Source organism: Petromyzon marinus, chromosome 31 (genome assembly GCF_048934315.1).
Source record: "Petromyzon marinus isolate PM22_M1 ecotype Great Lakes invasive population chromosome 31, UKy_Petmar_22M1.pri1.0, whole genome shotgun sequence".
NCBI classification, from domain to species: Eukaryota; Metazoa; Chordata; class Hyperoartia; order Petromyzontiformes; family Petromyzontidae; genus Petromyzon; species Petromyzon marinus.
In genome coordinates this window covers 15510675-15528096 of record NC_133697.1, presented here as the reverse complement: position 1 = coordinate 15528096, position 17422 = coordinate 15510675, and the positions used below count along the sequence as shown (strand labels likewise).

General features: G+C 47.3%; 1 protein-coding gene and 1 long non-coding RNA gene across 5 annotated transcripts; one reads left to right on the top strand and one right to left on the bottom strand.

Annotated features, from left to right (window-relative positions):
* Positions 1-10941, top strand: LOC142929587 (nectin-3-like). Its single transcript, XM_076071159.1, has 7 exons — positions 1-234; positions 675-1025; positions 2413-2718; positions 3571-3685; positions 4042-4187; positions 6207-6311; positions 10086-10941. Exons 1-6 carry the CDS (start codon positions 183-185, stop codon positions 6296-6298), a joined length of 1062 nt encoding a protein of 353 aa, XP_075927274.1. The 5' UTR covers positions 1-182; the 3' UTR covers positions 6299-6311; positions 10086-10941.
* Positions 10502-15637, bottom strand: LOC116947909 (uncharacterized). 4 transcript variants are annotated; one of them, XR_012945745.1, is made up of 5 exons: positions 15499-15637; positions 14716-14814; positions 14211-14309; positions 13212-13400; positions 10502-12781 (listed from the first exon to the last, which is right to left on the bottom strand). It is a non-coding gene; the product is annotated as an uncharacterized LOC116947909 (long non-coding RNA). The 4 variants fall into 4 exon arrangements; XR_012945747.1 differs by lacking the exon at positions 15499-15637 and adding an exon at positions 15428-15482; XR_012945746.1 differs by lacking the exon at positions 15499-15637 and adding an exon at positions 15384-15410.
* Between the last annotated feature and the right edge of the window lie 1785 nt (positions 15638-17422).

Here is a 17422-nt window from a genome sequence, read left to right as displayed (position 1 = left end):
CCCTCCCCCTCCCTTGTGAATGACCCGCAGGGAAGTTCGCCCTTTTGAGCTCGAGGCCGATTCTTAGATCTTCATTTGCGTGGTTGACTGCCACCTGTAAAGTTTAAAGTCCAAAAGCAAGAATCTGGTCGTTTACACACGAGAAAGGTGTTCGCTAAGGAGACATTTTGGCAAAGGTGAAGATGATGCGTCTGGGTACGAATGGTGGGCCACTGCTGGTACTCTTCATTCACGGTAAGAATGTTTACGTCTGGACACATTCTTGGAGTTTGAATAAATTGCGTTCGCTGTTCACACCCAACATTACAATTCCCTGTAATGTATTTCCTTCGGTTATCATTACTTCACCATTGACAAATCTGAAACGGTCAATATGTTATACGTTTATAATTACGGTCTGCGTTTATTTCTCCAATATTGTTTTTTGGAAAACACCTCACGATTAAAGCAGCTCGTCTACAGGTGCTCGGTAGCGAGTAGCGTGTCAGAACAGTGAGAGCGATGGTAGAGACGGATTCACGAGGCCTTCATCCAGCAGTGGATTGACCATGGCCGATGCAGCTTATAACGTCTCAATTCTCTCCGTGCCTTTCCCTTCGTTACTTCTGTCCCCCGTGTCCTTTGTCGTCTTCTCTCCCTCTGTGTGCCACCCTCTTCCGCTTTGCCACTCTCAGGAATCCTCCTGCCTCTGACCGAGGCCGGGCAGGTCAACGTGAAAGGACACCTCGGCGGATCCGTCACCCTGCGTTGCCTCTACCCAGGGTCCGAGTCGCCAGACAGCATCATCTGGTTCAAATCAGAGTACGGGGACCGCGTGCAGATTGCCTACAGGAACAGTCGCGGCAAGAACTCGACCGACTTCCACGGCAGCTACTCCCGGCGTCTGGAGTTCACCAACATGGACCCCGAACTTAAAGACGCCTCCATCGCCATAAAAAACCTGGAACTGCAGGACGACGGAGACTTCTTCTGCTTCATCAGCGCCATGGACGCTCGGGAAATAACCTTCACCCTCGAACTCTACAGTGGGTGGCACGCACCTCGACGCGAGCCGTGAGAACTTCCCCTCCTCCCAGGGCGGGTTCACGGCCTCGATCTTTCGCTTTTCTCGCGCGCGGATGCTGCAGCAGCGGCAGCAGCAGGAAGACGTGCAGGAGCTCGATGCCAATGTCGAGGTCAGCTGCTGGCCACGACGGACGGAGAGGGCTTCAGGAGAGAGAGATATATCGTGTCGGTTTGATGTTCCTTCTCCGTCGGACTACAGTGGGGTTACTGTGCGGTCCTTAGTTTGGAGCTGCATGGCCACAGGCGCACGCACCACTGTGTTGTCTTTCATGTATTCCCGTGAGTCTCTATGTATCCCTATGAGTCTCCATGTACGGTCTCTCAAGGTGTCTCTATGGGGTTTGCTTTACGGTCCAGAGTTTGGGATGCATGGCCACAATCACACGACGTGGCTTGTCTTTAATTTTGCACTTACGTGTGCATCGGCCTGTTGATGTTCTGACGAAGTTGTTGGTTCCACCAGTGTCTTGGAGTAATGTGAAAGGCAGGAGGTGCAATTATGTCTATTCTGGAGCACCGCATTGTCAACTCTGTTTGGACGCCTGTGATTGGGCATCTTGGAGGCGAGGCTTGCTGAAGGATGTAGAATAGAGCGAGACTTCCATCTCTCCGGGATGCTAAGCGGCCAGGTGATTGTGTAGCATGCTTTTGCAAGTGTCGAGTCCAGGTACAGTATGGGATTACATTAATTGCTTTTAATTTAAAATCTAAAAGTGATCAATGCAACGTGGAGTTCTTCGACACAGCGGCGACTCCACAGATTTCAGCGCCAGGCCGCTGTGCCCGGCACGGCCACGCGTCGTGGTGGCCGCTGCTCCCTGCTGACCGTGCTCCCTGCTCCCTGCTGACCGTGCTCCCTGCTGAGCGTGCTCCCTGCTGACCGTGCTCCCTGCTCCCTGCTGACCGTGCTCCCTGCTGACCGTGCTCCCTGCTCCCTGCTGACCATGCTCTGTGCTCAACTTCTCAGAGCCAACGCGCCCAACCAGCGTTGGAATTGTGCTTTGTACGTTCTGGCGGTGTCGGGAGATTTTGCATACTCAAAAGTGGCCAGATGATTACAGTACAACAAGTGGGTTTGCGAACCGGTCCGTATGGACATTTCATGTCATTCCCTCGCATTCAAGGGTTTTCTCCGGGCGCTTCGGTTTCCTTCCATGTTCCAAGCACTCCTGACATAGAATTGGGCAAATATTCCATTGTAGCAGCACCCTCTTGAAACAAGTCTTGAGACTCAGTGAGGCTTTCCTGGATAAGTAAATAAATATCGCTCTTGTACTTGATGTGGCGCTGACATCCACGCGGTGTAACCAAGCCGCATATCACCCACACCCCCTTTGTGTTTCGCAGTTTCACCGAAAGCCACCCTAGAGATGAGCAGCACTGATCTGGTGGATGGCGGTGCAGTGGAGATGGCGGTGGCCACGTGCGTGGCCTGGAGCGGGAAACCCGCAGGCCTCATCACTTGGTCAGAGCACCCGAACGTAGGGCGCGTCTCCCAGCTCTTCGAGGTCAACGCCAACGACACAGAGACCCTAAAGAGCCAGTACTGGATGGTGCCCACATTTGAGAATCACGGGAGGAACCTCACCTGCAGGGTGCGGCACCCTGCCATGACAGCCGACGTGGAGATGACCATCACCCTTAACATTAAATGTAAGCTAATGGGAAGCGTTTCCAAAATATAGCTTGCCAGTCTCATCTCAACAAGTTCACAGCAGCGTAGTAAGGGAGGTAGAACGGTAGTTCTGCAGGGGTCAATGCACCCCGGCTGACAATTGCGAGTGATGTCCTGGGGGTTTTTTATTTTATCCGTTATTTTCCAGAACGCTGCTAGGCTGGCTTGAAGTAAAGGTTATTGGCATAGAGTACAATAATTATCCTTGCACCCTAATTTCCAATAATGTTATGGCCACTGTACTATTGGCGAGATAGATGTGGTGTACCGATATAATTACCCCGAAACAGCATTCCATCTGACCTGTCAGCAAACCAACAACGACTGACTATCGCAGCAACGATGGCTATAGTGGACATGCCATGGCGAGGCCATCATCCAACAGTGGATTGACAAAGGGCTGCAAAATTCTACCAAGGCGCAAAATTAAGCCGTAAACATTGCATGACAAACGAACCTACCGATGGCACACAGCCTAACCTTCGACCTCGTGTTCACACACCTTGTGCTGCTGCTGCATCCTCACCACCGTAAGTGTGCCCCAGCAATGCCACCTATACCTTTTAAAATGTTATGATGGTCGTGATTGGAATTGAACGTTAAAATATAAAATTATAATTTGTTGTCACAGTAATCCTCACCGTAAATGTAAAACCTGAGCAGCAGATGATACTGCACGAGACTGTGAGCTCGGTCTCCTTGAGAAAACCACTGCTGCCGGTCTCCTTGTTCACCGTGCGGCCCACGGGAGCGCAGATTAAAACCGAAGATTCGAATCCACAACGTTTCAGTTGAATGACAACGTCGTGAATGTGTCGCTTTCTCCGTAGATCAACCAAAGGTGACGCTCACTGGCTACCAGAATGATTGGTTTGTGGGCAAAGAAGGAACCCTGACCTGTGCAGCTGATGCCAACCCAGCGGTTACAGAATACACGTGGAGCAAGTAAGGCTTTCTATCTAACGCCCCAGACCTGACTCTCTAGCGCCCCAGACCTGACTCTCTAACGCCCCAGACCAGACTCTCTAACACCCAAGACCTGACTCTCTAACGCCCCAGACCTGACTCTCTAACGCCCCAGACCTGACTCTCTAACGCCCCAGACCTGACTCTCTAACGCCCCAGACCTGACTCTCTAACGCCCCAGACCTGACTTTCTAACGCCCCAGACCTGACTCTCTAACGCCCAAGACCTGACTCTCTAACGCCCGAGACCTGACTTTCGATTCGGTTGACTGCGGTTGTGCCCACGCGTTCGTCTAAAAGATCCCTCGGCATAATCTGCGTTGCGTTTTCTGAAGGAATGATGCAATGCTCGATGGCCAGAAGGGTGAAGTTCTCAACTTTGGGCCACCGCTAACCACGGCTGATAGTGGCAGCTTCTCCTGCCGGGCCGGCAACTCGGTGGGCTTCGGCACGGCGACGGTCACCGTCACAGTGCATCCAGGTACAGCAACCGCTGCCACCACCACCACCACCATCTAGCACCACCACCATCATCACCACCACCACCACTCTAACAACAAGATTGACGGTCCTGTCTGTCATGAGCACAACATCTTTACTACAGCCTTGCACTCCTATGGTTCTCAATCGGTAAAAGTGTATAATGTAAATAAATACATCGTTTTGATGAAACAAAGTAGTTGTAATAATAGGGTTTTTCCCCTTCTTTCTGGCAACAAAACTGAAACCTTTTTACAAGGATTCATGTCTGCATTAACCACAATACCTGCAGTCAAAATGCAAACAAAAAACATACAATGATAATATATGCATTGTCCTTGAAACTGATTGGTCCACACCAAGGGACGGCTTTCTTTTGAGCCTCGACCCAATTGGTGGTCGAAAAAAGGGGAAAACCCTATTATTACATTTCGGTACTGGCAAAGGAGGTCTAATGAAAGTTGTTGTATTTAGATTTAAAGCTTTCGTGACTGCAGGGATTCATATTCTTGGTTCTTTCGGTAAAGTCACGTAGAAGGGAAACAATAAAATAATGTTTTTTATTGTTTTATATTTTTATTATTTTATTGTTTCCCTTCTACGTGACTTTACCGAAAGAACCAAGAATATAAAGTAGTTGTACTTATGTGCCCGTGCTTAATTTGTGTTTCGATTATTTACCTTTAAAACAAATCTGGCCATGTCTCGCACCCCCAGAAAGGGCATCTCGCACCCCCAGGGGGTACAGCGTGCACCCCAGCTTAAGAAGGAGCACCACTGTGATAAGTCAGAGATTGTCTCAAGCATTTGAGAGCTCCCCACCTCTCATTCGCGGGGTTGTTCTCGACCTGGCGATGGAGCGGTACATGTGACATGCGTGCTTCTTTTCCTTAGCAAGACACGTCTCATGTCACTTATTGTATCCCATTGTAATCGCGCGTTCTTCTCTGAAACCTCTGCCTCCTCTCATCGGTGTGGATGTTCTCTCTGCACATCGATGTCTTCCCACTTGCAGTTTAACAAACATCGAAATGGAGTGGTGTGAACATCGCAAGAGGAATTTTGTATGGCACAACTTAGGGAAAGAGCGCAGAAGCGTGGTCACCACATCTACCCCTCTATATAAAGAACGAAACAGTTAGACTTCTCCACAAATCTGTCTGTCGCCTGATGAAGCTAGTTCTAATTACTTGCGAAACGTGGTACTCAGATTGTAAATGCTGTGGCTTGGCTCTCCAACACACCGGTGTGCTGTACTAGTGATGAATTGGCAAGTTCTGTTTACGTGACAACCCTTACTAGTTGGCTGTGTCGGGTGGTGGCGGGTTTTTACGCGATCGAACCCAAATAAAACCTCTATTATGGACTCTTTCCAATGCAGACGGAGCAGGTAGAATCCACATTTTTGCTGTTCTGCCATCTCCTGGCAAGCCAGGGCATGACACACCTCAATGTCCACGGGAAGGAAGTTTCAAAACATTTGTTGTGATCCACTAACCCTCGTTGCCTCCACGGCGCCGGATTCCAGCAACGTGCAGTTACCACGGCTAGGATACAAAATGCACTGAAGGCAAAAACACTGCGTACACTTCATAAACGATCCATGTGAAATGTGAATGAAGTACACAATGGCATATAATATAGAATATAAACGATGGCAACACCGTTGCACGTAACTGAAAATTATATCCTCAACTATGAAGGCAAAAAGTTTAAGTATTTAATGCAAACAGACAATGTGTGAAATTGATGTCGAAAAGGTCTTAAATACTTAATAGAGCTCTCTTGGGTAAAAACACCACGCGACTTACCAGAGTAGCACGAAGACGTTTGGGTTCTGAAGACGTTTGGGTTCTGAAGACTTGTGTTTTATCTGACCACTTAACTCCCTCTCCGATGTTCCACCAAGCCAGCTTGGCCTGGACAGCTGTCAGATTGATCTTCATAGCTCGTCGGGTTTGTCGCAGCTCAAGTCAAACATCCATCAGTGCCCGAGTGTCTGCCTAATGTCTCACCGCAGGTAAAAACCGGAGCCCCGCGCTATTCCATGCCTTCAACCTGTTGATCGCCACAGCAGTCCCACTGCTTTTGCAGCACATGATGGAGCCATAAAGGGCATCAGCTGGTAAGATTAATTTAAAGAGCCGTTCAGAAATCGAGTATTAATGGATCAATTAATTCATTGGATAAGCAATGTGTATGCAGTTGTCTTCACAACTTGTATTCGAATTTATATTTACCATTCTTTGTCTTCTTTTTCCACGCGTTTGTCCCACTCATGCGGGGTGTTCCGCTCTCCTTGCCAACCTTCTCCACGCTGCCCCGTCCTGCACCATCTCTCTGTCCCCATCTCTCTGTCCGCTCCTCGTACATCGCCCCCCCCTCCCCCACCTCTTCTTCTGCCTTCCTCTTGATCTCTTTCCTTCCACTTGCATCGCTTGCACCTTCTGACCCACATCATTTTAAAGTCGTCTCTCAACATGACCGAACCACACCAGCGCCTTTTTTCTCTCGTCTTCTCTGCGATGTCTCCCACCTTGAGTCTTCCTCTAACCTCTTCATTTCTCACCACCTGTGTCCTTCCTTGTTAAACCCAACATCCACTGCAACATCCTCGTCTCCGTGACTGACGTAGCTCGATCCTCCCTCTTTCTTGTGCCCCAGCAATCGGCCGCGTACAACAGCACCGGCCTCACCACCGTCTTGTACTCTACACTACGCTATACACTACACACTTTTCCCTTAAACCAAACTGGGACCCCCTTATCGCACACCACACCGGTCATCTCTCGCCATTTCAGCCACCCAGCCCTTGTTCGTGTTCTCATCTCTCCTTCTGGTGATCCATCAGCACCACGTAGTTGCACCCAGCCACTTAAAACTCGTTCGTCTTCATTAGCTGGTCACTTACAATTTGCAATCCTCCTGCATTATTTATTCTGAAATTTGCCACCATATATTCAGTGTTTTCCGACTGATCCTCAACCCATTCCCTTCAATCTTTTGCACCCAGATCTTCAAATCATCTTCCACTACCCCTCTGCTTTAACCGCATAGCACAATGTCGCCTGCAAACAGCAGCATACACCAGGGGGCCTCCCTTTTAATCTCTCGTGTGTCCAGCACCCGGATGAACAGGAAGGGGCTCAAGGCGGAACCTTGCTTCACTCCCGCTTTGACTTGGAAGCTCTCCGGCACTCCGCAGCTGCTTCGCACTTGCATTATCCCTCCTTAATACAGTCCCTGGATCAGCGAGACATATACCTCACGAATACCTATTCTTCTCAAACACCACCAGATGAGCTCTCTAAGCACCCTGTCATACGCTCTCTCTAGATCAATAAACACCGACATGCAGGTCCCGTGTCTTCTCTCTGAACTTCTCCAACAATACTCGTCTCAGTACAAAGATCGCATCCATTGTTGACCTTCCCTGTCTGAATCCAAAGTGACTCTCGCTAATCTCCACCTGCCACCTCAGTCTCCTTTCTATGATGCTTTCCCAAAGTTTCATGGTGTGACTCGTCCATGCTATTCCTTTGCAGTTCCCACACTCGTGTTCATCACCTTTCCCTTTAAATATGAGAACCAATGTCCTCTCACCACCCTTTTCCCCCATTAATGTAAACACATCAATTGGAATCACATCTGGCTCCACTGCCTGTTGATGTTTCATGATCCCCAGAGCCTCCACCACCTCTTCTCTGGCTATAGTATCTGGCTATAGTCTCTGGTTATAGTATCTGGCTATAGTATCCAGCTATAGTATCCGGCTATAGTATCCAGCTATAGTATCCGACTATAGTATTCGGCTATAGTATCCAGCTATAGTATCTGGTTATAGTATCTGGCTATAGTATCAGGCTATAGTATCTGGTTATAGTATCTGGCTATAGTCTCTGGTTATAGTATCTGGCTATAGTATCTGGCTATAGTAACTGGTTATAGTATCTGGCTATAGTATCTGGTTATAGTATCTGGCTATAGTATCTGGCTATAGTATCTGCTTCTAATTCTACTCTTGAATGTTCCTCAACAATCTCGCGTCTTGGGTGTTCCACATTCAGCAACTTCTCAAAGTACTCTTTCATTTCTCTCTCTAACCTTCATCTCATCCAAGATTGTTCTTCCTTCACTGTTCTTAACGAGATTCACATGCTCGATGGTCTTTCTCTCTCTGGCTCTTGCCAAACGGTGTACCATCTTATCGCGTTCTTTGCTGTAAAGCTTCTGGTAGAGTTGTGCTAACACTGTTGTTGTCTTTGCCATTGCTACCACTCTCTTTGCCTCTCTTCTCGCTGCCAGCTATTCACCCAGATGGTCCTTCTCTCTCTCTCTCTCGTGTCCTGGCACTTCTTAAACTTGGCCTTTTTCTCTCGTTGCCTTTTTCACGTCATCACTCCGCCACCACGCGTCCTTTTGTTGCAGCTTCCTTCTTTTGCTCACTCTACCACTACCTGCTGCTTTCAGTATTCCACTCGCCAGCTGTTCCCACATTCCATTCGCGCTCCCCCTAGGCCTTACGCTTTTTAAGTTCTCCACAGCTTGCCAGCACAAGTTTTCTTTCTCATTGTTTAGTCGCCACAACTTCACCCTGCTACAGTTCTTGTCTCACCGTGCTCTTCCTAAATCCTTTCACTACGCAGTCTGCCACCAGTAGTCGATGTTGTCCAGTCACACAACTCTCCAGGGATCACTTTGCAGTTCTCCACTCCTTCAGGTGCTTCCTCCTCACCAGAATAAAATCTATGTGGCTCATCACCTCTCCACTCTGGGAGGTCATCAGATGTCCCTCCTGCTTCTGGAAGGAGGTATTCACCACTTCAAAATCATTTGCCTGGGCCATTCGAAGAATGGCATCTCCTCCCTCATTCCTACTGCCTCATCCACATCCTCCAGGGTTCCTTGCATATCCGTCCTTACCTCTTCCCACTCTTCCATATAAGTCTGCACCCATCACCACTGCTTCATCTACCGGGAAGCTCTGAAACTCCTGGTCTAAGCTCTCCAAAAATTCACCCTTCTCTTGCCCACTGCAGCCCATCTGCGGGACATACGCACACACCACATTCACAACGCCTCTGTCCAGTACTCGTCTATCATCACTGTCATCCACTCTTCTCACTTCCACCACCTTCGTCTTAATCGCCACAATCAGCACAACTCCAACCCCATTTCGCCTTGCTGTGGTTCCATGGTATAACAATTTAAAACCACAACCAATCTCTTTCGCTTTGCTGCCTTTCCATTGTTTCCTGGATGAATGCGATTTCGACTTTCTTTCTTCTCAAGCGGTCCGCTAATTCCTGACCCTTTCCTGTCATCGTTCCAATATTCCATGTGACCAAACGTATCTTCCTCTCGAACAACCTTCTGCTCTTTCCGTTTTGTTTCTCCGTCTCGATATGTGCAGACAACGTAGCTACCACGGCCCGGGTCTGCACTCCCTGCAGCGGCAGTCATTGGGTCCCGAGATTCTTCGCACCCTCTGCCTACTTACGGGCTGCGGGGGACTGAGGGCCACTTGTTTGCAAGGACTTTCCATGTTTTGGATTGAGGGTTTTACGGTCGGTTTCCACCAGACGCCAACCCTCCTCCATTTATCCTGGCTTGGGACAGGCAGAAACACATTTCTGGCGGAGTTATTTGTAATGTATTGCTAATTATCGCCGAGACTCGCACCAGCAAGGTTGACCGAACTCTCCCTTTGGTGGTATCTCCTCCCCACGTGTGTAGCCGTGCCGTCAAACAGGTGAGGGGTGGGCCTCGATGTGATATACTTTCAGGCTAATAGAACAGTAACATGAAACAAATGATATACGAACACCAACATTGACCTGCATTTAACACACACGACACACACACAAGTATATATTGTAATGCAGAGTCTACTGTTTAGACCCGCGACCCAACCCGACCCACAACTCCGTGACCCGGATTTACCCCCAAGCCTGACCCGCACGTCGACTGACCCGGACCACAAGCCGCCTCGCTTTCGTGAAACCTGCAACCCGACCCACCCCTGCGCATTTCTCTCATCAACACTCCTCTTTGAATGCCATGCGATTCTCAACTGAACACGTTCCACTATCATCACACCACGGCTGCAACCCATAATGAAGCAAATTGTAAATACGATGGCCTCCCAAATTGCGGTCTGTATCTTGGCAGCAGTGTCAAGATAGCAAGTGCTCCCTCATCTAATATATTGTAGTTTCAGGGTTCCTTCTCAGTGTTCATGTTTGTCCACAGCAAAATCTCGAAAATCAGTTTTGTACTTTAAACATACCTTAACAAACCCTGGATGCTCCAGAGTTTGACCAATAAAATATAATTTATTTGAAAATATGTATCCAACCATGAGCATGACTGGACAGTACATTCTCGATATGCATGAGCTTTGCGTAATTACACACAGCATGGACATTTTTATTCTAGATTTTCTTACAAAACAGAATAAAAGTTATCAATGTACTACATTTTTAATCACACACAAGTGCTCGTGTTTGGTTGTAATAATTTGGAGCAAGTAAACTAAGCCGTTGAAATGGTGTCCTTGTGTGGGTTGCTGCAGGACTTGTGAATGCACCTAGGGGACGTTTCTACTGCGTTCATCCCACGGTTGGCTGCCAAGTACAATTGAGTGGCATCAATTGACACAATCCCTTTTAAATCACATGCCCTCGATCAAATTAACCATCCAATTAAAGTTATTATTTGCAAGCCATCGGTGGATTTAGGCGAATTTCGCATATCGTCGTATGAAAAAAAGTTACCAATGCCTATTGAAATAGATGCTTCCCTCACCGTGTCGAGAAAATGAAGAGATAAAATAAGTGCATCCTTCTACTCAGTGTGATGTGCAAGTTTGGCTACGTACGATGCGAAAGAAGTTCAATATACATGCACACAACATAAGTGGCACATGACAAGGACTCTGATAAGAGCATTGCAGGGAGTCTCAAAAGTGTTGCTGTAATAAATACAAAAGAAAAGTTAAACATATCTTATGACCCAAACAGTAAGTGCAAAGTTGATAAAAAAAAAGTATTGGTAAAATGTCAACCACCTTCATCACTAAAATGGTTGTATAAGCAGGTATCTACTGCAGTAATCTCATTCATTAGAGCAGGAAGGGGATCAATAGCCATAAAATATCCAAATGTATGTTTTAACTTTCATAGCATATCATATAATTGAGTTGTAGTGGTAAATCAGTGTCTGTCAATGATAACTGCGAAGCAAATTCCCCAACCTCTGCTTTTACATAGTTCCTAAATATGGACGACATGCTGAGTGGATCGCTAAGTCTATTCCCGTAACAATAAGTCATTATATTTTTATTTAAAGCTTTCGTGACTGCAGGGATTCATATTCTTGGTTCTTTCGGTAAAGTCACGCAGAAAGGGAATAAAATAATAAAAATATAAAACAATTAAATTCTCACGTTTCGACTGCAACACAAGCAATCATCATCAGGTGTGAAAACCACCATTGCTTGTGTTGCAGTCGAAACGTCGTGATAATTTTATCGTATTATATTTTTATCATTTTATTGTTTCCCTTCTGCGTGACTTTACCAAAAGAACCAAGAATAATAAGTCATTATATTTATTTTATGCGGGAAAACCTCAATGAGCCGCGGACTCTAATTCAGAACGACCGCGATTCGCCATGTTTGACCAATTTGTTTGACGTGGAAGCAACCCTGCAGAACAGCCAGGCACTACACGAGAGGTGAATGCTCGAGAGGTCAGCCCAGCAGGTTTGGCCATTTCACAACCCATCTGCCCTACCAATCCTTGCCTGCAAAGCGCCGAGACCACCGCGCGCAACTCAGTCTACTTGTGTAGTGCTCTTTATAAAAAAAAATACACTTTTAATTCTGCTGGGTTATGCTGTGCTTAGTGTCACTGTGAGAATCAAGAGTGGTTGTCCTATGGATAGGCTGAACACTACCATGGGAATGGGGAATTTACACCATAAGCTCAGGGCTGTAAAGAGCAGATGACTAATGGCCAGTGACTGATCAGAAAACCAATTTGACTTTTTATGTTGCCATTTGAAGAGACTTTAAAATACCTGTGCAAGGTAAATCACGCACTCTATCATCCCGTTGTGCATTACACTGCATCGTCTTGTGACCATTCACACCATAAATTACTTTGTACATGAAAGTATAGACCTGAATGTCTCTGGAATATGTTCAATCAAATCTCTACCATAGTCTTCTCTCCTTTCCATCTGCTCTGTAGCATTATACACCTCACTCCCTTCATCCTAAAGGATCATAAAACAAATATATAATTCAGTCGATGTGCACATTGCATTTTATAATGCATATTGAGCTGTGGTAGCTTGTAGAGGCTACATGAATCCGAAGTGTATTGTATGACAATTGCATATTTCAAAGCTGTTGCCTCATAAAAGTAGCAATTAGAAAGGTATGTTTGCAGTAATTCTCCCAAGTTCTCTCTCAAAAATCATTCCCCACTCATTTACACCCATGGGACACATTATATTTTGGGCCTCTTCAGCTGAGCACAAGTGGCTGTTGTGTCCATTGAACCAACGTCCGTACTTTCTCACAAGATCCTAAAGCAGAGGAAAGCACAAACCATAACGGCGTGGAATGGTTAGCGGTGGAAAGACCAAGATACGTTTATCATGATAACCAGTAAATGTATCCGAGTGCTTTGGAAACAGAGGTGCACGAAGACAACAAAAAACCCGTTTCAGTCAATAAATTAGCACATTTCAACAAAGGTATGCATTGCCGTGTACCGTTAACGATATCTTTTGAAATATTCACCTTTTAAAAATTATTCTGCAATCTTGCCTCGCAATTATCTGTATGCGGCCATATACTGTATGCCAGCTCGCCCACATTTTTATTAAATCAATGATGAGATCACTATTCTTTGCCCGATAAAGTAAAATTACAGGTAAAACTAAGGGTCAATATCAATGTCACAGCGCAGCAACTTTAAGGGCAGTGATTTTGGTCAGATGAGGTCTCGAATACCTTGTAGGTCCCTGGAGCTCCTGTTACTGCCCTCTTCTGCCTCATGTAATGTGTACACAGAATGCTTTTCCACAGAGGTTCAGCCTCACTGATGAAGTCCTTCCAGGAAAGGCACACTTGCATCGACTGGCAAATGCTCTGTGGATCCAAGCACACCAATATCTTCAGGATCAACTCCTCAGGCAACACCTGCAGTAAAAAAGACAAAAATAACGTTTTAATTAAGAACTTGTGGTCGACACCCCTGAGAGTACGTCCACCGTACAGATGGAGTGACGAGTTCGCGTAAGAGCTCGATTGTTGCATTGTAAAACTGTGAGCGATGGTAATGACTTGGGCAGACTTCCATGCAGCAGTAGACAGATCATGGTGTAGAGTTAATAATAATGAACGCTATATTTTATACAGCGTCGTTCATGCCAACAGCATCCCACAACGCCGCAAGGAGTTATAAGGATTCATACATTAACGGTCAACGAATCACACACAAAAGTGGTTGAACCGCATCTGTATCTGATGAGGCAGGTATAAGGAGATGTGCAGACAGTGGTGCGGTGCTCATGTTGAGCGGATACATGACCCCAGCTAGGAGCGTAGGGGCGGCACGATTCTCGCTTTCTCGAGATTCAGAAAATCGTCTCGACTAAGGGTCACAATTCGAGAATCGATTTTTTTAAACACCGTGAATATAGCAGCTTCTGGTGGCTCGAGGGGTCACGTGAACCATCACAAACAACATACATAGGATTTTAACATCTATGCTTAATTATGGTATTGCGTCATGAGTTGAAGCATCCTTATTTATTCATTAATGAAGGCATAGTACAAACTATGTTTATTCTGATGATGCTGTGCATATTAAAAGCCTTAATATTCAGTATCTGAAAGGTTTCCTAACGTGTACTCATAATTGGAGATCCTGAAGATTTGAATTTGCTGTATAAAAACATTGCAGCTGTACAACATGACATTGTCTTCTCTAACACGTCCACCAAATACCTTCATAAAATCCAAATGTTCTCCTTGCAGCTGAATGTTATCGTTAACATCTCTTCCAGATTTCATTATCAAGTTTCTGCTGCATTTATCCGGTCTTTTCTGAAAAAAGAGGAACACATGCTCCAGTTAAATATGGCATCATTCATCTCCGAAAGGGTGGGCAAGGCTTTCGTGCACACCCAGCGTTGTACTTGAGCAGCCCCGTTTGTCAATCCACTGGTGGATGAGGGCCACCCCACACCGTGCAGGTCGTGGGTGTTGATCTACAATTCCCCACTAGAAACTGTTTTCGTTTTTTTTTATGATGCCGTGCAACTGGAAAGCTTTAGCATTCAGAATCTGATGTTTGCATACACATTTTTGGAACTTCTGAAGATTTTCATCAGCTGAATTAAAATAATGCAGCTGTACAAACATGACATTTAATTCTCCAACACATCTCAATAGAGCTTTCACTACTCGATTACACAGGTACAAACAATCTGTGCACCTCCGCCAGCTGTACCTTCGTAAAACCAAAATGTTCTCCTTGCAGCTGAATGTTATCGTTTATATCTCTTTCAGATTCCATTGCAATCTTTCTTCTGCATTCATTGGGAACTTTCTGTAGAAAAGGGAACACATGCTTCAGTTAAATATTGACGTCAGGCAATTATATGACCAAAATAGGTTGCATCTGGTGTGCACCATGCTTTGCACAATCCACTGCTGGATAAGGGCCGTCCCATGCAGTGTGACAGTTGTCTTGTATGGAATGGTAGGCCGGGAATACAAAACACTGTTTCTGATGGCAACTGGAACAACTTGTCATTTCTCTAAAACTGTCTAATCTAGACAGAGTTTGTGTGTACACGTAAGTGTGTACACAGTGTTTATGTGTACACCTGAGTGTGTACACGGTGTTTGTGTGTACACCTGAGTGTGTACACAGTGTGTGTACACCTGAGTGTGTACACAGTGTTTGTGTGTACACTCGACTATGTTCAGTGCTGCATGTCAACATTGAACGCACGTCCCAGCCCTTTAAACTGCGCGACAGCCACCCGTGTCACGAATATGTCACGCGTTACCTTGACCCGTGACCATTACCTGCTTCCCTCGCCTCGCCCGCCCGTCAACGTCGCCTCGCTCGCCCGTCAACGTCGCCTCGCCCGTCAACGTCGCCTCGCCCGCCCGTCAACGTCGCCGTAGTCGCCTCGCTCGTCAACGTCGCCCGCCCGTCAACGTCGCCGTAGTCGCCTCGTCCGTCGACGTCGCCTCGCCCGCCCGTCAACGTCGCCTCGCTCACCCGTCAACGTCGCCGTAGTCGCCTCGTCCGTCGACGTCGCCTCGCCCGTCGACGCGCGTCACCCCGACGCCATCGCTCGTAAACACGGACGGGGAAGTTCCCCGAGTGACGTCGCCGTCTTCCGGAAGACATCTCCGTGTTTTATCGCTCCCCGGAGCAATCTTCACGCGGTGCGAACGCCCGCCTCGCGCGCCTCTTCCGGTGGTGGTAGACCCATCTCGTCATTCCTCTTCCGGCAGAGGAAATAAAACCCAAGGAGGGAGTCTTCCGGTGGCGGCAGAGATCCTGGGTGCCAGCCGCGTCCCGCGCGCGGATTGGCTGGCGCGCCGTCGGCGTGACGTCACGGTTAAAGCCCAGCGCTGCCGCACGTGGTGCAAGTTCAGAGGCTTCACCTGTAGGGCCGCAGCTCGCGTGTTGTTTATCGTAAAATTTAGGAATAGGTTTTACCCTTTTAACTGGCACAAAAACTGACACCTTTATTCAAGGCATCATGTTTGCAATAACCACAACGCAAGCAGTCAAAATGCAAACAAAAAAGACAACTCTGATAATAATATGCACTGTCCTTGAATTTGATTGGTCCACACCCGAGACAGCTTTCGTAAAATTAATAAACGTTTTTTTTACCCTTTCTATCTAGATTTGAAGTTTATACTTGTGGTGAACATTAAATAAACATGCTCTGATAGTATATGCGTTGTCTTTGAAACGAGTCGAAGTATATGTGTTTAATGTAGACGTGCTTCCCTGCAAAAGGTTTCAGTTTGGTGTTTTAACATCTTAACACAACTGTTTTATTACCAAATAGGGTCACACCTATTGCTATATTTAAGGCTATACTACACACTAAATGCTTATTTGAATCAGTTCAATATAAATGACGATTTTAAGAGTCCGCCTTACCTTAACCCATAGCTCCTTGTCAATCGACGTGCAGCAAATGGCCACGATGATGACAGTGCCACCAACTCTTACACGAGCACTACTAAGCAGTACGTCTTGTAGAACGCCTCTTGAGCGGCGGGCCAGATCGGTGCACAGAACGTCGTGGGGTTCACCCTCTCTGACCTCGGTTGGAGCAGAGAGCTCCCACGGGGTTTCCGTGGTGTAATAAGCGGCTGGGAACGCGATGAGTAGAGACGCACTCCAGATGATTGCAATGAGAAGACGCAGGCAATCTCCTTGTTCACACGTGGCTGGAGGGGGAAGGCGATGACAATATACCTGCAGGGACGCGGCGCGGCAGATTTAGCAACGCTTTTGACGTGTAAGCAACCACGTGAGTCACGGGGTGGTAGTTGTGGTGTGGAGAGCGGTGGCGTAGTGGTTAGCGCACTGCGCTACGAATCCGGCGACTCGGGTCCCAGTCTCGCTCACGACCGGCAACAGCGGCGAACACCTGGACCGGTCTTGGGCCTCCCCCAGGGTCGACTTAGCCTTAAATCAGTCAGCAGCGGCCAAGGGGAGACTTTGAGAAGGGGGCCTCGGAGGTGAAGTGAAGCGAACACCTCTGCTGGGTTTAGCAACGGCGAGGCGAGCCGGCATGAACAACAACAACAACCGTATTTACGGGAACGACCTCGTCGTGGGCTTCCTCTGACCCGAGCGAGCTGCGACGCGTGATCTAAGGCACGGGGGACGAGTGTGTCCGTGATGTGTGTCATGCGTGGCGTGTGTGATGTGTACTCTGTGTGGTGTGTGATGCACTGCGTGCAATGTCTCGCGTGTGATGTGTGCTGTCATGGAATGTTGTCGTTACCCCGCCCAGCCGATTCGCACGGTCGTATGTTGAACTTATTTTCCACCGTCGCAGCTACCGTACGTAATACGTGGCCACATACGGTGCGAACTAAGTTCAACATACATCCGTGGAATGTAATTGTTGGTGTGATGTGAGCTGTGTGTTGTGTGCTGTGATGGGATG